We start from the raw sequence: 27,535 nt of genomic DNA, 5'->3' as shown, positions 1-27,535 counted from the left end.
AGGAAATGAAACAAGGATTTCCGTTGAATATTTCCCACATATATAGGCACCATTCCCATATGCTAAAGCTGTGTGGCATTTTGTTCAGATAGATGTGTTCATTTTTAACATTTTCATGGTAGTAAAAGTGTTTAAAATGTAAGGTAGGCTTAAATAACAAACACAGTAGTAGCTTTTTAAAATTTTTATGTGGATGAGTGTTTTGCCTGCATATATGTATGTACACCACATGTGTGCAAGCCCAGAAGAGGGAATTAGATCCCCCAAACTGGAGTTAGAGATGGTTGTAACTGCCGTGTGGATGCTGAAAACCCCAAAACTGGAGTTTCAGGTATCTGGAAGCTGCTGTATGGGTGCTGAGATCCCCAAACTGGAATTGCAGGTAGTTAGAAGCTATTGTGTGGATACTGAGATTCCCCAAACTGGGATTACAGATAGTTCTGAACTGCTGTGTAGACGCTGTGAACCCTGAAACTAGAGTTACAGGCAGTTAGGAGCCACTATGTGGGTATTGAGAACCCCCAAACTGGAGTTACAGGCAGTTGTGAGCCACTATGTGGGTGCTAAGAACTGAACCCAGGTCCTCTAGAAAAGCAACATGTGATCTTAGCCACTGAGCCATCTCTCCACGACAAAATCTTATTCATCTCAAGAATTAATAAAAAAAAAATCGGTGACCTATTTGCATAAAGTTGTTACAAATAATGCAATTTAGCTCTGTATCAAAATTATTTCTTGACCTAAAATAATATTTGGTATTACATTTTTTATAGTCTCTCATTCTTTTTAAAACCTTATCTTTACTTATTCCAGAAGATATTTTTGATTCCTTTTGCCAGTTTAATCTCTTGTTTACTCTTGAAGCTAAGGTTTCGTTTGACTAAAGTATAGTGAGTCAATTAAATGGATGACTTATTTTGATATTAGTGATTAATCATGGCATTCTGACCCTGTTTTGTTTCTGAAAATACAACTGTTCCAAAATACATACAACTATATTTATATTTATTATTAATTCGTACATGTATTGTAGAAAATTTAAACATACAGTTGTGGTTTTCTTTGCTATTAGGCAAAGCTTGCATAAGCATTGTTACCACTGAAAGAAGCGTTAGACATAATGAGGTCATTTACATATAAGAATTCCTGCTTGGTCTGTGATGGCAACTCTCAAATTGATGCAATTATGGGAAGCATTCCAAGGGCCTTGGAGTCCATAATTCAGTACCTCAAGATGGTCCTGAGAACTGTTATTTCTATCCAGTTCCAGGTGACATTTTAAAATTTTTATTTTTTTTTCTTTTGAAAGAGAATCTCATGATGCCCAGATAGCTTTCATAATCACTATGTAGCTGAGGCTAGCCCTGAACTTCTTACTCTCATGCCTCCACCTCCTGAGTGCTGAGCTCATAGGTGTATATTGCATACCTGGCTTCGGGAAGCATTAATACTGAGGTTCTAGGTCACAGCATGGTGCCCACTGGTCTAGCCTGAGGCAGCATCAAAGAGCAGTACAACTTGTGGCCTAGATGGTGGTCTAGGGAATATGCCCTAACTTTCAAACTTGTCACATAGACAAGCTAGGGATTGAATGTGCCTTCTACAAAGTGGGGGTTTTATTGCATAGGGCTAATGAGAGAAAAAACACACAGGAAGTACCTGGGATGATGGCTTACTGCGTGTAGCCTTAGCAGAGTGGTGTGTTGAGACTGGTCGAGAGCGAGCAGTAGCTGGTAGGAGTACCCTCCACTCGCTGGTTGGCTTGCCAGGGCTTCAATGACCCATGGTAAACCACAACCTGAACCTAGTGAGAGGAAAATTCCAGACGTAAGTTCACTTTGGTAACTGTGAATTGACACTCTTCTGAATACACAGTGAGTGCTTTCATTGGCCTGCTGTGGATGTAAGTCCGTCCTTCATCCAGTGTATCTGTATGCACACGGAGGCAGAGCTTTGTCTACTGACCACAGTGTGATTTATTACCCAAATAATCACACAGAAACATATTAATTACAAATTCTTTGGCCTATTGGTCAGGCTTATTACTAACTAGCTCTTAAATTTAAATTAACACAATTCTATTAATGTATGTATTGCCACATGGCCATGGCTTTTACAGGTCTGCTGTCAACTTGCTTCTTGGGTGACTGGCTCAAGTCTCTCTCGACTCCGCCCTTCTTTCTCCCTGTATTCAGTTTGACTTCCCTGCCACACTATATTCTGCCTCAGTATAGGTCAAAGCAACTTTTATTATCAACCAATGAAAGCAACATATATATTCAGAGTATACAGACTGCTACCTGCCTGGCAGACACTCAGGAGCTCTACCAGGCTTTTTATTTTAGGCCATCAACCAGCTCCCAAACCATGATCCAGACTTATTATTAGTTTTGAATGCTCTCTTAACTTAGCTTTTTTCAGCCTAGCTCTTTTAACTTAAATTAACTTGTATCTCTTCATCTACCTCTTACCTCAGGGCTTTTTACCTTTCTTTTTACCTTTCTCATGTCTGGCTGGCTGGCGGCAGCTGTCTGGTTTCTGGACCAGGTGTCTCCCTCCTTTCTCCTGCCTAGGTATTGAGCATTCAGCTCCTTATTAGACCAATCAGGTGTAAAAACGCAATACATCCTTTCATAATTAAACAAATGCAGCATAAATAGTTATTTATATAAATATAAACCTATATATATGTATATATATATGAATAGCCTTATATAGTTAAAGTAATATTCTGCAGGATAAGCAAATGTAACACACCTTTGCCCTGATAAAATAATATTCCACAACAAGGAGCAATCTCAGTTATCAGATCTGTGGTTGCCCCCAAGCAGTGCCTATGCAGGCAGGAAGCATTATCTCACTGGCCAGTAACCTCCCAGGGCAAATGTAGTGACGCCGGCCAGGTGAACATGCCAGGAGAAGCTGCAAAGTGTTTGTTTGTTTCAGGTGAGAAGGGAATTGCTCACAACCTGAGAAAAAGACCTGCGTTAGCGGGATGGCCAAGATCTATAGTGACAATGAGACTCCTACCCAGGAAGTCATGAGAAGGGACAAATCAGTGACTTCTGCTGTCACCCTGCAGTCTATACAAAGTCATGCATAGTCTACAGCAAGCACTTAGCAAAGATGGGAAAGAGGAACTGAAGGGCTCAGTGCCATCTGAAGTAAGAGGAGTCGCAGGTGGAGGCCTCATGGATAAGGTGTGATTTTAATCTGTGTTCACATAAGCTCAGCTGTAGTGTGAGCGTGTGTTTTACAAGGAAGTGTGGACAACGAGCCTGGCTTTCACTGATGGCAATCTTTTATATATATACGAAATGTTCTGCATTGGAAGGGAGTTGAGTAAGAGGAATTGGTGGCCAGATGTGGTGACGTACACCTGTCATCTCAACATTTGAGAGCGGGACTTCATGAGATGAGTTGTAAGCCACTGTTGTGGCTGTTGGTTTTTTTGTTTTTTTTTATCAGTTGACACAAGCAAGAGTCACATAGAACAGGAAGCCTCAACTGGGAAAATGCCTCCATTAGACCTGATGTAAGCAAATCTATAGGGCATTTTCTTAACCAGTGATTGATGGGGAAAGACCCAGGCCATTATGGGTGGGGACATTTCTATGCAGGTGGTCCTGGGTTCTATAATAAACAAATCTGAACAAACCATGGGGAACAAGCCAGTAAGCAGCACTCCTCCACGACCTCTGCATCAGTTCCTGCCTTCAGCTTCTTCCTGCCTTGACTTCCCTAGTGATGTGCTGTGTTACCAGGAAGTGTAAGCTGAAATAAACCCTTTCCTTCCCAAGTTTCTTCACTCATGGTGTTTCATCACAGCAACAATTACCCTAACTAGGACAGTCACTCTGGCTGTCTAAGGTGTTTGGGAAGCTTGGGAAGCTGTGCCTTTGAGAACATCGGAGAACTTTAGACTGGTTTGCAATTTACGTTCAGTGCATCTCAATAGATCTTACATCATTGTCTCTTTTTCTTCCCGTAGCAACAAGAACAAGACCCTACAAATCTATACATCTCAAATCTCCCCATCTCTATGGATGAGCAGGAGCTGGAGAACATGCTAAAGCCTTTTGGACATGTGATATCCACCAGAATCCTGAGAGACGCTAACGGAGTCAGCAGGGGCGTTGGCTTTGCCAGGTAACTCTTTCTCTGTAAGGAACCTATGTGGGACCTGTCTTTCCCCGGTGCTTCTTCTTAATCCCACTCCCCAGTAATATCTCAAGCCTAAAGTAATGGAAAATGCAAAATGAAAGAGAATACAATTAGCTTATCAAATATTTCATCTTTCCGTAGCTTTACTTCAAGCCAAAGAAAAATCCATGAAATCGTAAATATATTGTGCTTGCTAATACATGTACACAGACTCTCTGTACGGGTATCTGATCATAATAGTATGCATATTGAACATTCAGTCCTGTCTATACTTGCAAAGAAATTAAATCTGAGATTTCCAGTTTCACCCAGTATCCCAGAGCAAAAATCCTGTGTAGTGGAGCTAGGGATGTAGCTCATTAGGTAGACTGCTTGCCTACCATTCAGCAAACCTTGGGTAAAGCCCCATGTAAACCAGACATGGTGGCACACTCTCATAGTCCCAGTGCAGGAGAATCAGAAGTTCAATGCCATTGCTTAATGATAAGAAATTGGAGAATTAAACTGAGTCTCCGTAGCCCACCTGACTGAGTATAGGCAGAAGGAGGATAATAGGTTCTTTGGGAGCCGGGACAGTGTGGACTAGGTTCATCCCAAGGTGATCGGTAGGACACATGTAAAACAGACATGGTGGCACACACTCATAGTTCCCATGCTGGCAAGGTGGGGGCAGCAGGATTAGAAATTCAAGGTCAATTTCGACTCCATAGCAAGTCCAAGAGCAGCATGTCCTGGCTTCCATCCATCCTGCTGGCTTACATGTTTGATTTCTTTGTTCACGGTGGGATGGATGGGTGGTTGGTGAGTGATCCGTTCCATGATTTTCATCCTGTGAGGTTCACAAATAGCTCGGTTGAATGGTTTCAGCACTCCAGCTGAATCTCCTAAGAGCACTGGTCCTGGTGGATTAGGGTCCCCTTTTAACTTAATTATCTGTCTCCAAATATATTACCTTCTGAATCATTATGCGCTAGGACTACAGATGAACTTGAGATGGAGCTACAGAGTAGCTCGAGGCACTAAATCAGGGCTATTCACTTGTCTTTCACACCAATCCCTACTGTATGTTTTGGATTTGCCTCAAGGGAAGAAAGCCCAGTCTTCTACAAAGGGCAGAATTAAACAATCAAATCATCAGAATCATGAAAGGACAAAATGCAGATTTATCTCTGGAGGAACTATGGGAGGCTGGGAGCTTTTGGTTGATTATTCTCACTGTTCTAAATTCAGCCTCTTCCTCCTCTGGAGTATTTCTCACTGAGAAGTCACAGGGCGACCTTAAAAATTCAAATCTAGGCACATCAGAGTCCTTCAGCACTGCCTGAGTGATTTCATTCCACAACTATCCCCAAGTGTCACCCTGGCTTGGCTCACCTTCCCGGCAATGGTTCTTCCTGTCTTGTGATCTAGACAAGGCTACCCTTTTTGATTGACCACCTGTGTACAGCTATTCTGCTGCCTTCTGCCTACTCAGCTCTTAGGTACTGACTGAGCTATTTTTCTTCAGAGAATTCTTCCCTGACCTCCAACCCCAGACTGTTACCCAAGTTAAATTCTATGTTTCCCACTCCTGTAAAAGTTTTTTTTCAAATAAGATTTATCATAGCTGCACCCAATACTTTACTTTATTTCTGTGTTCTCCCACTGTATTGCTAGCTTGTTTTCTTTTTGATTGTTAAATGGAAAGATGGGTGGATGGGTGAATGGATGGGTGGATAGATGCGTGGATGGATGAAGGATAGATGAAAGAGTAGGTGATGGATGGATGGGTAGGTGGGTGGGTGGGTGGATGGGTGGATGGGTGGGTGGGTGGATGGATAGATGGATGGATGGGTAGGGAGGGGGATGGGTGGATAAATGGATGGATGGGTAGGGAGGTGGGTGGATGGATAAATGGATGGGTATGTAGATGGATGGATGGGAGGGTAGTTGAACAGATGGATGGGTGAATGATGGATGATATATTGGTAGGTGGGTAGATGGATTGATGGATAGGTGGATGGATAGGTGGCTGGATGGGTGGATGGATGGATTGATGGATGGGTGGATGGATAGGTGGATGGATGGGTGGATGGATGGGTGGATGAATGGATTGATGGATGGGTGGATGGGTGGGTAGGTGGGTGGGTGGGGGGTGGAAAGATGGAGGATAGATGGACTGGTGGGAGGATGAATAGATGGATGGGTGAACAGGTGGGTGGGTGGATAGATGAGTACAATTTTAACTGTATGATTATCATTCTATGACTTTCCAAAGTAACTTAGATCAATAATCTTTAAATTTCGGGCTGTGACCTTAAATCACCAGTTGAATTCTTCCATGGAACTCCAGGTAGTTTCTTTGGTTTTGTTTTTAATTTTGCAGACAGGAGCACCTTGTGGCACAGGGTAGCCTCGGCTTCCTCAGCGCTGGGATTGTAAGTGCGTGGTCAGCAGGCTTTTCTTCTCTTAGGACTGGGTTTACTGACTTTAGAAGGAGAGTACATTTAGAAAAAGAACCCAAGTTAAGATCCTGATTTCTTTTGTCAGTCTCTTGGACATAGATGGAGAATGAGTCTTCATTTCTCGGTTAAGTTTAGATTTTAAATTTTGAGGAGCAGGACTTCCTATGATTGACTCAACGGCATAAACTATGGCTATGTTTTTAGCTCTACCATGTGTTAATAGAACCATCCAGATTCCTGCTTACTCTCAATATAGCAATCATTCTGTTTTCTGCAACAATGGTGCCTCTTGCTTCTACTAACAGGACTAGAAATTAAACTTTGCTGAGGTCCCCACTTTCCCAAGTTAAGTTTTTCATCCTTACCACCCAAACCATTTCCCCAGTCACTCTTGAGTAACTTTTGATGACTAGTTGAAGTCCTTCAATGTTTTGCTTGCTCTCTTGTATTATAACAACATGGGGGAAGACAGCATTGGCTGATGACAATAAGCCAGTTCTAATACTGGGGTCAGTGTAGTGTCACAGAAAACCGCAGCAGGTTCTGCACAGCTCAGGTGTTAGGCTGGCTCTTCACGAAGCCCAGAGTGTTGCAGGCTCTATCAAAGGAAGATTCTGTGCCCACTGAAAGAGCAGCTGGCTTATATTTGTATCTAGTAAGTTGTAACATGTGTCTTGAGAATGTGTTTATATATCTCAGTGGACAAAACCTGCATGGTGTGTCATTTGGATATCACTCTGGTCACCCCTAACCGTTCCTTAGTTTATATTCAAGAGATCTGAAATCTTTTTGACTCAAAAGAAACATGCTCCCCATTATTATTTTACTTGCAAACTATACATTAATCTTCTTTGATAACCATCTCTTCAAAGTAAAAGGACTATCTTCATTTTATATTTAAAACAGTGAACTTCAAAGCTTTGATATGAATGCCGGTAGGGTGCAGAAAAAGAAAAAAGTTCTTCAGTGCTCCCGAAACACTGGGCAGAGTGTGAAATTGCACACGCTTCAGTCTTATGGCTTCCCTTCAGTTTAAGAAATTCTCTTGTAACTTGAAACAATTTGGTGAGATCCCCCACCCTCCAGGTGGCATTTTAGAGCTATGTCATAAACCTCTAAAACCACGTTAATGGTGGGAATGTTGATCATCTGGGGTTCCTAGGGAGCTCGTGGGTGTGGCAGGCCTGTGAAAATGAAGATCAACTCCCAGCATAAATCAGAGAGTCTGAAGGCACATGAGCATGTGCCCAAGCTGTCTGTTTCCTTTTCCCAGAAACAGAAGACCAGTTGTCCAGAAGAATCACACGAAAGTGTTGTGAGGGATCGTTGAAGCCCGACTCAGTGTGGAGATGTGATGGGGGGTGGGTGGGAAGGAGGCTCTAACATCTGAAAACACAGACCCTCTTTAAGAAGGCATTTACTGTCCCCCGCCCTTCCCCTGGGGTCTAAAGAGCATGACAAGGCTGCAGAGACCTTTGTGCTGTGTGTTCACTCCGTCTTCTGTGCTCTCAGTGTGGTTCTCCTAGGGGCTTCCTTTAGGTGGCCCTTAACTTGTGGCCACACTGTGCTTGGCCCTTCCCTCTGGAATGAACAGACTTTCTAAATAAATCGTTGCCATTCTTCCTTTTTTATCAATTAAAAATAATGTCAATTCATGCAAGTTTTAGACAAATACTAGCCTGATCATTAATAATTAATATGAACAGCAAGTCAAAAAATACTCTTCATATATTTTCTCCCAGCTGGGCGGTGGCGGCGCACGCCTGTAATCCCAGCACTTGGGAGGCAGAGACAGGCTGATCTCTGTGAGTTCGAGGCCAGCCTGGTCTACCAAGGGAGTTCCAGGACAGGCTCCAAAGCTACAGAGAAACCCTGTCTCAAAAAACCAAAAATAAATAAATAAATAAAAATAAAAATAACAATATATTTTCTCCTGTCCAGGTACTAGCCAGGCCTGACTATGTTCACTCCTAAGCACAGACAGGACTGAACACATTGGGATGGTTTGGCTTTAGTCTTTCATGTATTTTTTAGGAATGACTTTGAATATCAACATTTTATAGCTTTATTATCTAACCGGGCATTAGATCTGTTATTCTCTCCCATCTCCTGAAATATAACAAGAAAAGAGATTTACAATAAACACAATGAAAGCAGCAAGTTTTATTTAAGAACCAGTATAAAGCAAGAGCTGCTCTTTGCTTCCCTGGCAAATGTTTCATGCCCATCAAATCAATCCAACTCTTTTTGGTTTTTATTCTTTGGGGCATTTTTCACTTATATCTACCTTGACTCTGCTAAGGTATTAAGGAAACAAACAAAAACAGAAAAACTACCCTGCCCTGTACTTTTTGCAGTACTTTTGGCATTGCCATCTAAGGTACATGGAACCAGGAAATCAAATGTGATCAAGGGTAAATTTCGTGATTAGCAATCTCGCTGCTGCAGCTGCGTCTGCACCCAGACAGTTCCAGTCATGCTGGCAGACACTGGAAAGAGTGAGGCCGTTTCTTTTGGTAATTGTAATTCCTCCTCCAGTGGCTGGGCAGATGTGACCCACTGGGAGCTACGCTGCTGGTTCCTCCTGGCTTTGTCCTCTGTGGATACCTCCCTGTCATGCGCTGCTTCCTGCCTCCTACCTGCATTCTATGTTCTCACCATCAAACACTGTGTTTGTGGGTGGAGAAGGCAGAACCATCTGTTCTCATGGCTATGTATTCAGAGCCTCAGAGCCATCAATCACCTAGTTGTTAAACCCCAAAACACAGTCATCTTTTTGAAGCTTCTAAGAGAGAGTTTATTCTGGAGCCAAATATGAGTGACCATGGCCTGGGGAAACAGACTTGGGTTACCTCAAATACCATGTTTCTATGTAGTAACTTCCATGAAGTTTTCACAGTAATAGAACAATGAAAATCATAAATCAACATATTATTCAAGTATACAGGTGGAAACTTCACCTCAGTAGGTTGCCTGCAATCAGAGCAAACTTTGCTATAGGCCTGAGATACTTTCTGAAGTGTCTGTGCCCTGCTGGGTGGTGGGATGACGTGATCAGCTGAGTGTCTGCATTCAAAAGTTTTCAGTTGACCACAAAGTCATGATGCTAAAGTCAGACACAGACCTGGGCAAGTTGTGGCTATTGGGGCCACTAAAGATAGCTCAGGATAACTTGTGGTTAAGCTCTGGACTAGTAGCATCTCAACTACTCCAAAATCACACTGCCTTTCTCATCCTTGTCAGTGATTCAGAAAGTCAGCCAACAAGACAATGAATCAAACAGCATCACTCAGTTGTTAATCTGAAATATCCCAAACTCCAGTCTTGCTCTTCCTATATCTTTCTAAGAAGCTGGGAAAGGAAGAACATGTTGATTGTTGTATTAGGCTGCTTGTTTGTCCCAGCCGCCCAGAACCGAAATAACCACACAGAAACTATATTATTTAAATCACTGCTTGGTCCATTAGCTCTAGCTTCTTATTGGCTGACTCTTACATATTAATTCAACCCATTTATATTAATCTGTGTATCTCCACGTGGCTGTGGTTTACCAGCTAAAGTTCTGTCTGGCGCCGGCTGGACTACATGGCTTCTCTCTGATTCTACCTCCTTTATCCCAGCTAGTTTTCCATGCCTAGCTCTGTTCCCCTATAGCTCTGCTATAGGCCCAAAACCTATATTTATCAATGGTAATAACAACATACAGAAAGAAATCCCACGTCAGATAGCTATATATCATTTAAAAATGACATGTTTTTTTAAAAAAAAATAACTCTTTGTTGGATAAAAACACAGTTCTGAAACAAAAGTCCTTCACTCACGTGGAACTGAACTTGGTGAACTGAATTCCCAGGGAAATTTGGAGGTATTAAATCCCTTCACCCCCTTTCTGTTCTAAAAAGAAACCGGGAGAAAGTGAAGTGAACTGTTAGATATCCCAGTGGTCCTGGAATTTCAGGCCAGTTGTTGGTGCTGGTCAGCAGAGAAGACACACTTGGAAATATAGCCTCTTATTGCTTGCCTTTTAAATTTGAGCCACTTATTTTGTATACTTCCTCCATGCCCAGCTTTCTGTAAGCTTGTCTGACCCCTTGATTCTCTACATCTTTGTAGGGGTAAGCATAGTTCTGCATGGGCTAGAAATCATTTGTTTCTATCTCTCTTCTGTACGTCTTATCTGTATTCTTGTATACTTCAAGCTTCAAACTTCTTCCTGATATATGAAATATATTTATTCATTCTCTATCTTAGTTCATCAGATTCAAATGTCTATGGTTCCCTACATGCCAGGCACTATTTTAATACGTTATTATTGAGATGCCCATGAACAGAGAAACATATTGCTTTGGGGAACCAATATTTTATTGGTTTATGGAGATCATTGGATGTGATAAGCAGTCAAATATCAAATAATATCAAATTACTATAGTGTCACAAAATCAAAATATAATACAGGACTATGATTCAGAGTATGGGACCAGGGGTCAAGGTGGGACAGCTCTTTCAATAGGGAATAATTCAATTTTGAAATATGCAAATGATAAAAAGAAATCTCTAGGGACTTGGGAAGGGGGAAAAAACCTGCTAAGAGAAAAAGGAAGTAAGGGATCTCGGCTGTGGCAGATTTGGCAAGTTTGGGAGACAGGAGACCACAAAACAAGAGAATGCCTTTAACAATATCTAATAATAAAATGTGACTCAAAGAAATGAATTAGAAGTCTTTTGGAAAGTTCAAAGCATCAAAGTCTTGGCTTTCTACAGTATACAATGGCAAGGCTATTCTTAGTGCTGTCCTCAGGTCCTCACTGCATGCTAGGTGAGTTCCCTGGCACTGGCTGTACGCATACCCAGGGTTCACTAGTCATGCTGGTGGCCTTGGATTCATGTTAGTCGTCAGGCGGGAATCTTCAACCCACCTGAGCCTCTTCAGTAGCGAGCATCATAGACAAACAAGACTTTCCAGACAAACACTTCCAGATCTGAATGTATTATTCTGCCCCACTGCACAGCCAGGGAAGCTAACTTGAAAGTCATCCTGAAGGCCTGCCCTAAAGGCTGGTTACCCAGACTTCAGCCTGTATATGTCTCTTGTCTCTACATGCAGATGGCTTATTTAAAAGAGATCAAGCTATTTTTGTGTTATTTTTCTAATTTCTATAATCAAAGCTCTTTCTGGAAACATTAATCTGGCCTATATAAAAAGTTAGATTAATATGCATCTAGACAAGAATGTCACACACTCTTAGGTGTCTGTACTCAGTTAATCTGAGGGACAGAGGTACTTTCTGATACTTTCTGTATTGAGTCAGAAGAAAAGCCATTTTGATTTTATTTTGTTTTGTTTTCTGGCATGTTTCTTGAACTGTACATCCCCTGTGGTTATGTTTTATTTCTCCATTATTGATCAAGGTGATGGACATAGGTTCAGCATATTATTCCTCTACAGAGAAGACTAGACGCTGATTTCCGGAATTGTGGACAGGGTCATGGGAACTGACATAGTGATCCTGAGATGCCAAGAGAGGCAGACCTCAGGAAGCTCTTGCCACCTGCAGGTCACAGGGAAAGCAGAGTACTGTCCTCAGAATCCAGTACAGCCTGTATTTAGAGACAGGATGCCTCAGACACTAGGCCAAAACAGGAAATAGGGAAAAAACCCTCAGATTCCTTCTCTTTTCAAAACTAATTATTGGGGCGAGGTGGCTGTGAGCCAGAAGACACCTTTCAGGAGTTGGTCCCCTCCTTCCCCTTGCTAATGGAACAGTCTCACTTGTCCATTGCTCTTGCTACGGAGGTTAGATGGCCCATGAGCTTCAAGGCGATGCTCCTGAGGCTCCTGTTTCACCGGGAGTTCAAGGTCATCATTGCTGACATGATGAGTCTTAGCAGACATAAAACCCAAGAAGCTGTCATTGTAATAGCAACTCCAGACTCTCTGTGGAACCCACCCTCTCCTCCATCAGCCCTCGTTCTGTCCTGGGATCCAGTTCAGTGCACCGTGTTCAAATGTGTTGTTGCGTCTTCCTAGACTGCTCAGATCTGTGACATTTCCTCTGGCTTTGGTCTTCTTGGATAGTCCTGATTCTGACCCTGGAGAATGTCTCTGCATCTGAAATTGCCTGGCAGCACCATTCCTTAGGCATGGGATCCTAAACTGTGTGAGAATGGAAAAGCTGAGCTGAGCTGAGCACAAGCGAGCAAGGAAACACGCGTGCATTCATTTCTCTCCCAGCGGATGTGCATGCAACCTGACTGTTTCAAGTTCCTGCCTTGACCTCCCCACAGTGATGAACTGTGTGTAACCTCGAATTTTAAACTGAAATAATCCCCTTTGTTCCCTAAATTGCTTTTAGAATGGGGTCAGGATGTTTTATCACAGCAGAAACAAACTAGGACACTGGCAAGACCACAATGGTAATCTGTCTCCTTGAAAATCCTTCTGAGTACAGAGATAGGAGGTGCAGCTTCTAGGCCAAGTCATCTGCAAGCCAATCTTCAGGGAGGACACCTATGGTGCTCCCCAAATCAAAGAGTTGATTTTTTTATTTATGCAGTGGAGAAAATGTCTGAGACAATTTCTAATTCTTTAGTAATATAATGCATTTTTATTTAACCTTTTTATTATTGTATGAAAATCTGATACATGCATGCAGTAGGTTTTGATCAAATTCTTCCTCAGTCCCTCTCCTGTAGTTCCTCCCATACAACCCTCATTTTTTCCTCCAAATTTCACATGCTCTACCCCCACCTTTAAACCTACTCCGTCCACTTAATGCTGCTTGTATCTGCATGGCTGTAGGGCCATCTAATGGAGCATGGGCATCTTCTCACAAGCCACATTCCTAAGGAAAACTGACTTAATGATATAATTCTACAAAGTGGTTTTGGACATGGGCTCACACACATGCAATCACACACACACACACACACACACACACACACACACACAGCCTAGGATGTTTATCAAATATTTTTAATTTTTTTGATTTCTTTTTTTCGTTGTCCTAGGAACTCACCATGGCCCTCTACATTGCAATGGATTATAAAGCAAATGACATATGATTTATTTTTGAAATGCTTGAAAGAGCACACATTTTAGTCATTAAAATTCTTCTGATAGCTTTGATGCTTTGTGTAAATTTTACCAGAAATGAGGATGTTTGGCTCACGAGGTTGAATGTTCCAAGTCACCAATAATTTATCCAGTGCTATGATTGCAAAATCCCAAATATTTCACAAGAGCGGAAGCCTCTGATTAAGCATAACACATGACAGAGTGGATTTGTTTTTATATCCATGTCTTATAATGCTTAGGACTTTCAGATCGTGAACTGAGAGTTAAGGTGAAAGAGTTAAGCTGAGCATGGTTTTCCTCAAGACTTTTCTTCCTCTGTGTGTCAAGCCGGATCCAGAACATTCTGCCAATGCTAGATCGGGTTCTCATGCACTGTAGTTTGACTGTGGGAATTGTGTGAGCCGTGAAATCAGTTTCTCTGAGCAGTAGCGGTTGTTTAGGAGAACAGAGGAGGAGGAAGGAGACAAACGAGGGGCAGGCAGCTGCTGCTGCAGCAACCAAATTCTTCACTGTGTTTCAAATGACTGAAGCCAGCAGCAGTTGCAAGTCAAGAGACAAGAAAGAAGCAGGACCCTGAACGTGTGTTTATGTTTAAAAGGCAGCTCTAACAAAACCCCTGGAAGCTTTACACAGTGACCGGAACCTTATAAGACCCTGCTTAACACATTATCAGGTGGCTGGCTCCACTCTGGAGCTGATCTGCAGGGCAGAGCTGGGAAGGCCTCAGGTACCTCATGGAATAATAGCTACAATGGAGTGAGCCAGGCCAAATGAAAGGGGCTGGTCAAGGCCGCTGCATTCGGTGCTGTCTTTCCAAACATACTAGAGAGCGCTCACTTCAATTTAGCCCAAGCACAGGCCAGATTTCAGATAGCTGGGGTTGGCAGCCTCGCGGGGCACTTCATTGCGAAACTAGAGAAAATAGGTATGCTCTGGCTAACCCTGCTATTCACCTACAGGTCTCACTCTCGTTTCCAGAGCTTTGTCCCTGCCCCTTTGGCACTCCTTAGCGGCCTGTGCCATCATTACTGGGGCAGCTTGGCCTTTTCAGATGTGGCCCCAAGTATTCAAAAGAAATTGTCACTGCTGGGTGGTACAACGTAACGTGCTTTGACACGGCGTGATTACAGCCAGAGAAAACAGACTTTTATTGCTTTATTCTCTCAGAAAAGTGTCTCTGGTGGCTCACAGCAGACATCTACTTAGTTAGATCTGAATGAACCCAAAGTGAGCCATCTGCATAGCCTGCTATCTTTGTGTTCTTAGAAAGAGACCCCAGTAGGCTTGCCGCGGCTGTAAAATGGCGTTAAGAGAAGATGATCGTACTTAGAACCCAGAAGGGATGACTCGAAACTTTCAAACCAGAGTAAAAATAGTGTAGGCACGTGGGGTGGGCAGCAGCCCGCTTTCTTCTTTCCTTGCTCCTGTATTCACAGAATCCGCAGCTGCACATTGTAACCTCCAGTTATGTTTGGTCTTCATGTAAAATATGTGTCATTCCAGGACAAAGAGAAAGGGCTTGATTGGTGGGGCTTGGCAGGCAGCGTTTATCCGCGCTGTCTCTTATCTATGTGAGCTCCCAGGGACAGGTTTAGGAGAGAAGGGACTCAAGGCATGAGCCGCCTGTCTTTACCTCCTAGAATAAAATTCCACTAATGCAGCATCTGTGGGAGGTAAGGGCTCCCATTTCCTCTCGGGCTCATGTCTCTGCTAGGAGGAAGCTTTTCCTCAAAGAGGCAGCAGGGAGTAGACCCTGTGGGAAGGTGCAGAGCCAGACAAGAATTCTTTTATTCCTAGAAAAGGAAGTTTCCTACTACAAAACAAAGAAAACGTAGAAATAAGAAGAATACGATTAAAGGTTCTAGTAGGTAGGAAATGTAAAGATGAAGAAAATTGTATTTTCCTGTTCCTAAATATTTAGAATGAGGAAAATATGTCTTGCTTTTCTTATTCAAATATCTTATGATTTGAGGGTTCTTGTCATTAATGATTGAATATATATACATATATATTATTCTCTATATTTAAAATGTCATTGATGGAGTTGGGAAGTTGGGTCTGCAGTTAAGAGCATTTACTGCTCTTCCAGAGAACATGAGTTCAGTTCTCAGCTCCCGGGCTGGTTCACAACCACTTCTAACTCCAGTTCTAGGGACTGACTCCTTCTTTTCACCTCTAAGGGCGTGACTGTCACAGAGAGGGAGAGAGAGAGAGAGACAGAGACAGAAACAGAGACAGAGACAGAGAGACAGAGAGACAGAGAGAAATAACAAAGTGAAGACCATATACAGTTTATTTTCTGGAAACCCTTGCAGATACACCTGAGCCAGGGCAGTCTTGCCAAGATGAACATGATGCTGGGATGGGAAAGCAATCTGTCCTTAGATTGTACGTGAAATGCGGACATTTCACACAAAAACCTCATCTTATGAATATTTGTATCTAGTATTAAATATAAAAAAGGAATAGGAAAGTAGCCAAAATTCTAAAAAGACTGTAGGGGAAGCCCAGCCCAATGGGGGGGGGGTGTTTGCCTGGGGCTAATGTTTACGTATGTATCTGGCGGGCGTGAGCCCCATAGGCCCTTTTGTATTTCCTGCCCATCGCTGGATCGCTGGTGTTGTAAGCTATCCCTTCATTAAATTTTGCTGTTTCATATTAAGCTAGCCTGGTTATTACGCCGCATCAAAAGACAACATTATGGTTTTGTGTGTTCTTTTAGCTTCCTCTTATATGTACGGACCCCAAATAATTCTCTCTAGGTATCTTCCACAGAATGCGTTTTCAATAAAAGTGCAACAGGGCTAATAACTGCCCCACCATGTGACCATAGGCAGCAAGCTATCCAAATACAGTGCATCATTCTCACAGTGTGGCTGAGTTAGCACTGCTCAGGCTTTGACCATGGCTGATGTTGGTCAAGATCCCCAATGCCACCACTTACTGGAGAGGAAGTTTGGCTCCTCCAGCCTCCATGCCACCATTGATACAACCTGCCTCTCCTGGCTGCTAATTTAGTCATTTGGTTAACATCAATTGAATGCTGTCCACTGCCAAGCTGCCTTGTGTAGAAGGAAGTAAAGGTCTCAGGTGAGTTCTGTGACATCCCCCTGGGCAGCCATATGGGATGACACATTGAGCAGTGATAACCTTGTCAAGTCTCACTAGCCCACCGTGGTAGCTATGACAACAGATGGTAATTCATGTGCACGTGTCAAATTAAACTCCCCCATCCCTTTCTTATAACCCTTTATTGTATATTGTTATAGGAACAACTTGATAGAAACATATAATCTCATGTTAACTTCCCCATACTTTCTCCCCCCACCCAGAATGGAGTCTACCGAAAAATGTGAAGTGGTAATTCAACATTTTAATGGAAAATATCTGAAAACACCACCAGGCATCCCAGGTAAGAAATGCCATCAGAAGTCACTGAAAAGTGTCTTGGCTTCTGGCTAATGTTAATTCATTTGCCTACAGTTGGAGGGGTTAAATCATTGCCTACCATTGGAGGGGTTAAATCATTGCCTACCATTGGAGGGGTTAAATCATTGCCTACCATTGGAGGCGTTAAATCATTGTCTACCATTGGAGGGGTTAAATCATTGCCTACCATTGGAGGGGGTAAATCATTGTTTACTGTTGGAGGGGGTAAATCATTGCCTACTGTTGGAGAGGTTACATCATTTGCCTACTGTTGGAGGGGGTAAATCATTTATATCCTGTTGGAGGTATTAAATTACTGGCATACTGTTGGGGTTACATCATTGTCATACTGTTGGAGGGGTAAATCATTTATATCCTGTTGGAGGTATTAAATTATTGGCATACTGTTGGGGTTACATCATTGGCATACTGTTGGAGGGGGTAAATCATTTGCATACTATTGGGGGTAAATCGTTTGCATACTATTGGAGTGTTGTAAAAGTGCATTTTCTACATCTCCTTTTTTCAGATCTGTGCATGTTGAGTAGTATGTGTGGTGTATGACATGTGTATGTGAATGTACATGCTATGCACTCACATGAGAGGTCTAAAGGGGAATACTGGATGTCTTAGCAGTCTCTGTTTTATTCTCTTGAGACATGGTCTCTCACTGAACCGGAAGCTCACTAATTTGATTATACTGATGGCCAGTGAGTTCCAGGGATGCGCCTGTCTTCATCTGCAAGTGCATAGTCATGCCTAGCTTTTACATGGATGTTGGGGATCTGAACTTGGACTCTCATGCTTGTATAGCAAGCACCTAAGCTGTAGAGCCAGCTCCCCACTTCCTAATTGTGTACGTGTGTGTAAACACTATTTAAAAACTCGTTCCCAGACTTTCTGGGTGATTCTTCATTGTGGTGTGTTTGAATTGTTGCTGTTGATTCCCTGAAGTGGGTTAGAAGAGGAACAGATCAAAGTGCAGGTGTGCTTGAGATGAACAACGCTTGTGACACTCGACGTGAGTGCGGAGTCCTTCATCTGCCTTGTATTAAGTGGCTATGCCGTGATATTGATAGCAGAGATGAAGAGCCCATATTGGACCCCAACCACCACTATCCACTTGTAAGACAACTTTATGGCAATTTGGCAGTCATGAAATCTGAGTGCAAAAATTTTACAATAATATAAGTGACAGTTTGAGAAATTGTTAAAAGCTGCAATCTATACTATCCCATAGCGTTTTATATTTTCTCAAGGCAGAAATTTTAAGAGTTTTATATACATTGTAAAATGATACCACTTTTGATCATCAAGAGTTACATTTAACATAAAAAATAAAATGTATCATGTCTATCAGAATCATTGATGCTTTAACTTGGCTTAACCTGTTAGGGAACAAGAAAGGTATTTGGTGTTGGATGATTACATTGAAAAATAGCTCATGAGCCCTGGGCATGGTGGTTCACTCCTGCCTTCCCAGCACTTGGGAGGCAGAGGCAGGAGAATCAGGAGTTCAAGGTCATCTTCAGCTACGTGGAGCCTTTAAGGACAGCCTGGACTACCTGAAATTCTGTCTTCAAAAATGATATTGCATATTAATATATAAAAATTAAGATTGAATGAAGAGCTATGCTGAGATAAATTATAGCATACTAAGAGCCTTTTAGTGAATGCTGTTTACTGTATGACTCTTTTGATGATGACCTGTATCAGTGGAAAAAAGTATATATGTGTGTGTGTACATGTGTATATATATGTACATATATATGTATATATGTGTATATAATTTATATTTTGAGTTCTGACAATTACTGTTATAACATCACTACCATTGGAATCCATAAAGGGTTTGGAAATTTGGCTTCTCAATTCCTTAAACAGATTGAAGTTATATAGAGGAGAAAATGTGAACGATAGAGATTTTTTTTTTTGATGGCATAATCAGGGCTTTGTCCTGACTTGGTTGCTTGGGGAGGGTGTTAGTAAAGAGGAATGCCCTTCCTCAGGATGTTTGGATGATGGAGAAGATGCAAAGGCAAGTGATTGGTTAGTCAGTGAGTGTGCATGCAGCCATGCAGGTGCCTTGATTTGGTTAGCTTCCACCCTCTGGGAACTGACTTCGTCATGATCCACTGGGAGACATATGGTGTTGTTAAGAAAGGCTGTCACAGTTTTCTTCTCAGCATGCAAACTGTCTTTGCATTTTAGGAGAAACAGTGTGGGCTTTTTCCTCCTGTTAGTATAAATAGACAACTCAAGACATTCTGCCCAGAACTGGCTTCGAATAGACAAGGCACGTAAGTGTGCGTGCATGTGCGTGTGTGTCTCCTGCTGAATCAGAAACTCAGCAATCTGGTGAGACTTGCTGGCCAGTATCTCCAGGGATTTGCCTGTCCTCCCACTTCACAAGCTAGGATTGCAGGCACACACCACCATGCCTGCCTTTTATGTGGGCTCTGGGGATCTGAACTCAGGTCCTCATGCTTGCGTGACAAGCTCCTTACTAAATGAACCATCTTCCCAGACCCCACAGTTCCCTCATCTTAATCCCAGTTTACCCGACGTATGTCTGCAGACACAGAAGGAATTGAATTAGGTGTGAATCCCATGGTTATGTTAAAGAGGTAAGCAATGAGCTAACTACGTGGAATCATTAATTAAAATCTGAGCACAGGTTTGTAAGTTTATAGGTTTCTTCCTTTGGGGAGGAAAAAAGACATACTGAAATCCATCTTCACCTGACAGGTTTGGAAATATTTTGTTTGGTTTTCCCCAAACATATAGGTGATTAAAATAATTTAATGCTAAAGTCAAGAAAAATCCCTACAGATACCTTAATGTTCCAGCATTCTTCCTCTGCACACAGGGAGGGCTAGCACCTTTTTTAAACATCATAGCTACCCCCAATGGAAGCATGGTGCATCACACAAAGTTGCTTGTGAGATTTTAGCCCCTTGATAGCTCATGGCAGCAAGAAAACCAACAGCTTGGCTCCCTTACAAAATACTTAGAGGTGAAACTTACGCTTCTGAGGCCTCCCCTCGGTGGAACAGAATTAAATATGCAATGCTGATCATCAGGAGCTCTCAAGTTGGCCTTTATTTATGCATAATTTTGGAAGTCAAATAGAGTTTAATAAAAGCTTCAAATGCTAACTGAAGATATTAAATCTTTGATATGTAAATCTGGTGTGAAACACAAGAGTATGTCATAAGAAACAGGTTTTGGGAAGGTATAATAGGAAATGTCCCCAAAGGATCCAGTGTGGATGTCGTGGCAGGCAGGATCAAATGGGCCATATGTTGCTCACTCAGTTTGGTGCTCATAGCTTCTATGTGGATCCGTTTAAAATATTATTTTTATAATTCATATTTTTGAAAAATTTAGAGGGTTTGTATGTGTGTGCTTGTATTTGTGAGTGCTGTTGCGTTTAGGCCATGGCGGACATGGGGAGGTTAACCGACACCCACTGTGGTTAGGCCTTCCTTGCTTTCTGTCTTGTTTAAGGCAGGGTGTCTCTAGTTATTTGTGGCTGTGTATTCAAGGCTAACTGGCCCATGAGGTTCTGGGTACCCTGTCTTGATTGCCTGTGTCTTTCTGAAGATATACTTTAATCGCAGACACTCATGCTAATCCGTTTGATTTTGACGTGCGTTCTGGGGACTTGAACTTGTTCCTGATGCTGGAGTGGTCAGTTCATTACACATGAATTTTTGATAGCCCAGAAATTTATCTGTTAATTGAATTTTCTCTTCCATTGCAAAGACAAAGAGTTCAAGGTTACTAGCAGCTGCTATAACACACAGAAGAGAGTCCGGGGAATGGTTTTAAAAATTTATTGTTTTAGCCAAGCGATAGTGGTGCACGCCTTTAATCCCAGCACTCGGGAGGCAGAGGCAGGTGGATCTCTGTGAGTTCAAGACCAGCCTGGTCTACAGAGCTAGTTCCAGGACAGGCTCCAAAGCCACAGAGAAACTCTGTCTTGAAAAACCAAAAAAAAAATTATTGTTTTGATTTATGTGTGTGAAATGTATTTGCTGTTTTCATTTATGTCTGTGTGCTTGCTAATCTCTATGTGCACTTGTGTAGGGCTGTCTATGGCAGCCAGAGAAGTTGTTGGACCCCTTGGAGCTGGAGTTACAAGGGTTGTGAGTCAGTGTGGGTGCTAGGATCTGAACTTATGTCCTCTGGAAGAACACCAAGCATTCACTATCACTGAACCATCTCCAGCCTTGTGTCTTTCTGATTTTCCCTCTTTAAGTGACCAGTTTTCCAACTCCTTTCAGTAAAATAGTTGAGAGAGTTTCTCTTTGCTGGTGAACATACTAATCATTTTCAAAATAACATTAACTGATATGGCCTTCTTGAAACAAAAATAAGGGTGAACATAATTACGCTCATTGTAAAGAATTCCTCAAAGAACTAGTAAAAGAGGCAGAGTTCAAAAGCACTGAGAACTCCAATCTTCTGCTTTAGCATAGTTTCGTGTGTTTGGGGCCAGAAGTCCATGACTTTGTCTGCACATGGATGTTTTCAATATAGCAATATTTAAAACCATGTGCGAACAATCCACAGTCATGTGCAATGACCTGAGTCACCGTGTCCTAAGAAGGCTGTGGATGTTGAATCACTCAGTGTCCTATATCGTGCTATGGGAGTGCAGAACAATTTGTGCTAAGTTCATGTGACTCCCATCTTCATTTGAGGATGGTTTATGGAAGCAGGCATACACTGTGGAGCACACATGGGATTCCATTCTGTTACCCTTGGCAATGATGGTGACCCTTATAGGAAACACAAGGCTAATTAGACCAAGTAATAATCTCTTTCATCTCCTGAATCCCATAGTGCTATTTCTACCAAGGATTAAGAAAAATAACTCCTTGAATACTGAGCTTTGACATGGTTATAAATTGTAAATTCAGAACCATCATTGTTAAACACATTTGCAAGAATATCATCTAACATTGATCTCATTTATGAAGTCAACACCATTTGTGTTTTGATTATAGTATGAATAATTTGCTCATTAAATATTAGTTACATGGTTGTTAAGTTTTTCTTTGTGACACACATCAATGTGATGTTGAAGGGAATGATGTAGATGCCACATTTCAGATCATCCTGGGTCTCTCTATATAGCAAGCCTCTTCCCATTGATTCATAAGAGGTCTAGTGTCAATGAGGGCATCATGGATCTTTCCATTCACACTATTAGAGCCTCCCCAAATGGTTCAGATGATGCTCAACAGGATCAGGAAAGAGGAAGGAGGGCAGATGGAAAGATCAATGATACATATGTATGGATAGATAAGCGTAATGGGTAGTTGGATAGATAGATACCAGAATCAAACCATAAAGTATTAGGACACCTGGATGAGGAAGCTTAAAAAGATCGAACATTACTGTTGTCATTGACGGATCAGAAGGTGAGGTCAGCCTCACATGTTAAATAGTGCCTGTCATGTGAACATTGCATCGCTATCATTAGCAGAAAGAGATCCTGCAATGCTCCTTCCCCCAGAGAGCAGAGACAGCACAGTGTTCCATAAATGCTGCATGTCCTGTGTATTGATCTTGATACTTCCTGGGCAAAACGAATGCTCATTAGTTGCTTGCCCACCTCACCCGAGGCAATTCTGTGTTCCGTAATGAATTACACAGCTATGCGGGCCAGCCCCAAAGCATTTCATTTCCAGCTAGCTGGCAGAGCAAAGGCTAAGTTCCCAGAAACCTCAGGGCTCTGGAGGGCATGAACTCAAAAGGATCGCTTTCAAAGAGGCCCTAAAGCAGAGTGACCCCGCAGTGTGGGAAAGGCTTTCCCATGTAAGGACATCCATTGATGAACACAACCTACATGCCGCATTGTGGGCAAATAAATCACGTTCTGTTCTCAGATGAGACTTCTGCCTGTGAGTGCATGTTTCTGTCAGCAAAGCTGTCTTTCTAGAAGAAAATGGAATCATCCATGTCTGTTCTTAAGATTTTCTTATTCTTTGATAATTGCTCCTAATCCCAACTGAACTCCAGGAAATCGGGGAGAGTTGAAAGACATCTTGTCATATTAGAGAATGCTTTCCATTTTTAAGAGACCTTGTTCACAATAGCAATTTGGACCAGCTAGTGAACTAGAAAAATTGTTTTTTCTATGACAGAGATTTTATCTTTTATTGGCTTGATGTCTTGACATAGTAAATGTACTGTTTCTCCTTTCTTGAAATAAGTAACAATATGTAAATTATGAATGTATACGAACACTTCATGAGAATGTCAGAGAAAAGTTTCTTAGAGTGTTTTTTTTTTCACTATAAGAAAATATGGGGTTGGTTAGATGGCTTACTGAGAAAAGACATTTGCTGAAAGCCTATGAATTTGATCATCAGGATGTTACACACACACACACACACACACACACACAATAAATATAATCGAGCTACTTTTAAATAAATATTTGTTTAAACTTAACACTCCTTCAAAGCAAAGCAAATGTCATCAGCATATTCAAATGCAATATATGTTAAAATATAAAATTTAAAATCAACTTAGATATCTTGTGTGTAGGAAATGCTGGAGACCATTAGCATTGGTGTTCCTTTCATGGTTCACTCTAAGTCCAGAAACACAACTCTAGCTGGGAAATAGGCCACAAATAGAAAAGTATTGTGCTACACAGTTGGCAAAAATATATCCTTATTGCTGTGCTCACATGCGCCATTGCATTGAGGGGAACGAAGCCTCATATGAGGCCTGGCATCATTGCTCAGTGGAAAAGATGCTTGTGAACAAATCTGACTTGAGTTCAATCTCGAGAACCCAATCTCAAGATGGTGGAAGGAAAGACCAACTCTTGAGGACTGTCCTCATTACAAAGCCTAGTGACACGCACACATACAGAGAGAGAGAGAGAGAGAGAGAGAGAGAGAGAGAGAGAGAGAGAGAGAGAAAGTGCTTTCTTAAATCAAAATAAAATTCATATTTCAGATAGACTTTGTAAAACATTCAACCCAGTTGGGTATCAGTTTTGAGTTCACTTAGTGAGATTTAGCAGTACTTAAGGGGTGTTATTTTTCTGTTCTTTCATTTTTCTTTTCTAATTTTTTTTTTAATTTCTGTGAATGTCTGTGTACCATGTGCATGGAATTACTGTGAAGGCCAGAAGAGGGGGTTGTTTCCTGGAGTTACAGATGTTTGTAGCTGCTATTTGGTGATGAGAACTGAACTTGGATCCTCTGCAAGAACAGCCAGTACTTTTTACCACTGAGCCATCTATCCAGCACCATCCTGACCCCCTTATTTACTCTTCTTTTAAGATGATGTCTCGTGTCTCTTTGGCTGGCTGCTAGTCTGGAACTCACTCTATAGCCACAAATGAAATTGAACTTCTAACCCTGCTGTTCTCACTGCCTAAATGCTAAGGTTACACATGTCTACAGATCTGGGACTAGAACTCAGGGCTTTGTGCTTACTTGGAAAGCACTTAACTACATTTTCACAAAAATTTCATCATTATTTCTATCTATTAAATACATAGTAGGCTTGTAAAAAAAGTAGGATTATTGTTGTTGTTGTTGTAATAGTGTTAATGTGCTTCAGAAAGCAACCATAAAATATCTTAATCAATGATGTCTTCAATTCTGTATGAATTGTTTGGCCATTGACTTGGCCCATCCTGTCTTAGCCTTCTGTGGACCATACTGATCTTAGCAAGGTAAATACATAACTGATTTAATATAGGAGGGAAGAAAAAGAAAAGGGTAATACAGTTGTAAACTGGACAATGAGTTAAATAGAAAAGATATAGATTCATCTAGAAGGGACCACAAAGGTCAGAAAAAGCAGTGCCCTGTGTCTCATGCCCACCCCCTTCTGTCATCTATACTTTTAGCTACAAGTGACAATGGCCATCTCCAGGTCCTCTAACATATCTACCACATACACCTTAGTTTCTACACTTTCCCTCCTTGGACAAAAATTGACCAAGGCTCAACCAACCCAGGCCTCATACAAACTTAGAGAGTCGTTGACCCCTGGAATAACCCTGTACTGGTGGAATTTACCTGGACTGGTAGAATTTACCGTAAAATGAATATTTGACAAATACACATTAGTTCCCTGGCTTGTATTTTTTTTTTTTCGAGACAGGGTTTCTCTGTGGCTTTAGAGCCTGTCTTGGAGCTAGCTCTGTAGACCAGGCTGGTCTCGAACTCACAGAGATCCGCCTGCCTCTGCCTCCCAAGTGCTGGGATTAAAGGCATGCGCCACCACTGCCCGGCTCCTGGCTTGTATTTTTGTGTCTTGGCTCAACACCATTGATTTTCTTTGCCAGGAGAATACTACGATGCTTATTATTAATAACTTCCAATATTATCATATATAGATTTTAATTGTTACAACAATGTCAAAGCTCTAGCACCCATCAGAATGTGTGTGAGCTCTGGTTATTGAATGAGGTTGAAACAGAGAAGGAGAGAGAGGCCCATATTCATCTCAATGATCATGACCAACTTCACCACTAATTTCTCAGCTAGTAACCACATTTAGGTTTGTGCACACTTCCAAATGGAAGATTTGACAGGAAGACCATCCCAAACCCACAGTAAATTGTTAATTTTGTTTCTAAGAGTGTTGGGCGTTTGCCTCCTGTCAGTGTTGCTAATGAGTAAGCTATTTCAGTGTCTGCCTAAGTACGTCTGATTAGCAAGCTAAGAGAGTTGAGTGGCTTAAGACCAATTAAGGCGCAAGCCAGGGAGAGCAAACTGAATAATTAAGTGGTTGGTGCCCTTCTAAATATGCGATTTCACTTAGTGGATTTCATTTAAAACAAATTCTAACCCTTTTCTAGATAAATGCTTAGTATTCTGAATTAAATATATTCTAGTCTCTCCCAGCAACAGTCAAGATGCCTACCATATATCCAACTCATTACTTAAGATCTTTTTGTTTTTTAACAATGAAGTCTGGAAAGACAATACTTTGAGAAGGCTGAATGGGAGCTCTCATTAGGCAGGCTCTGTAGTAGCCCTCATTTGTTTATCTTATTATCTCCCTCCTCTGACTTCTTATGTCTTTAAGCCCATGATTGATAGATTCATTATTTTTCTATTATTTTAGCCTTTTTCATTTCAAAACCAGAACTGTCCCATCACAAATGAGCATATTCATGCCTTATTTTCTGATTTTATGTCTTTCAAAGGCATCTTTGTCTCATGATCTGTCAATTATCTCTGAACAAAGCAAAGTAACAACAGCAAAAGAGAATGTTGACCTTTATCTCTTTCCCCTTGCCTCTTTTTAAAGAGTGATTTTATTTTTTTCATGTGTATGTGTGTCTGTCTGTGTGTAGTCACTCACACATGTATGTGGGTACACACAAAGACCATAAGAGAGGGTTGCACTCTCAACCACTGGGCCACTCTTCAGCCCCCCCTTGCCCTTTTTTCTTTAAATAATTATTTCACAAACTCTAGGAATACAGCCCCTACACTTTGCCGTTTGGTTCAGTCATCCAAATCAATGTTCAGAATGAAGCAATAATAATCATTATTTGTTCATTGATAAATAAATAATTTGTTAATATATGGACTTGGTAGACAGGACCCAAAACACTCTTGATGCTACCTCACAGAATTATAAATATATTGATTACATACAAAAGCAGAATTCAGGAATTAAGCCAGACTCAAAATTGAAAACTCGTATGGATTACCTGGTGAGTCAAATGAAGAACTGGTGTTCTTAAAAGTTCAAGAGATCAGAGTAAAGAAAACAGGGTAGAGAGTGGAGCCACCACCATTGGCCTGGCTGTGGACGAAGGCGAGTAGCCCCTTAGAAGCTGGAAGAGCAAGGATATGGATTCTCCTCTCAAGCCTCCAGAGATAAACTCAACCCTGTGGGTATGCTGAGTTTAGCTCCTTGGACCTGTGTGCCACCCACAGACCCGTAGGATACAACTCCACACTCTTGATGTGTTCAGACACAGACAGACATCGCACCCATCTGATTAGAAGAGAAATCTTATACATTAGCTTAGGAATTGCTTTAAATAAACTTCACCCAGGCTATATTCAATAGCTGCTTATATGTAAAACAGGAAAAAAAAACCTCCTTATTTTAACTTAGTTTCTTTATGCCATTTTAGTAGGATGGACGAGAGGAAGACTGTAACATTGGAGAACAAGCCCTTACACAGAGAGTCGCAGAACACATTCCTTTTTGTAATCATGTATTTTCAATTTGCATATAAAGAAGCAACCTTACGTGAGGCCTTTTCATACACTCATAGTTTTGGCTTATAGATCCCAACCCCAAACCCTCCCCAGTCCCTATTCCCACCACGCCATACCCTCCCCAATCCCTAATCCCCCACCCCATACCCTCCCCAGTCGCTATTCCCCCCCACCCCATACCCTCCCCAGTCCCT

The 27,535-nt window shown here is 41.6% G+C and overlaps 1 protein-coding gene across 14 annotated transcripts in view; it reads left to right on the top strand.

Annotated features, from left to right (window-relative positions):
* Window positions 1-27,535, top strand: part of Rbms3 (RNA binding motif single stranded interacting protein 3) — a 1,318,100-nt gene that overhangs the window by 1,073,179 nt on the left and 217,386 nt on the right. For all 14 annotated transcript variants that reach the window (XM_026779049.1, XM_026779048.1, XM_026779046.1 and 11 more), the window contains 2 exons: window positions 3,992-4,149; window positions 17,016-17,095. In XM_026779049.1, coding sequence (XP_026634850.1) covers window positions 3,992-4,149; window positions 17,016-17,095 — 238 coding nt within the window. The remainder of the gene's footprint in view (window positions 1-3,991; window positions 4,150-17,015; window positions 17,096-27,535) is intronic.

Source organism: Microtus ochrogaster, chromosome 5 (genome assembly GCF_000317375.1).
Source record: "Microtus ochrogaster isolate Prairie Vole_2 chromosome 5, MicOch1.0, whole genome shotgun sequence".
Taxonomy (NCBI): Eukaryota; Metazoa; Chordata; class Mammalia; order Rodentia; family Cricetidae; genus Microtus; species Microtus ochrogaster.
The sequence above is the reverse complement of the archived record's forward strand: the minus strand, read 5'-3'. Positions and strand labels throughout refer to the sequence as shown.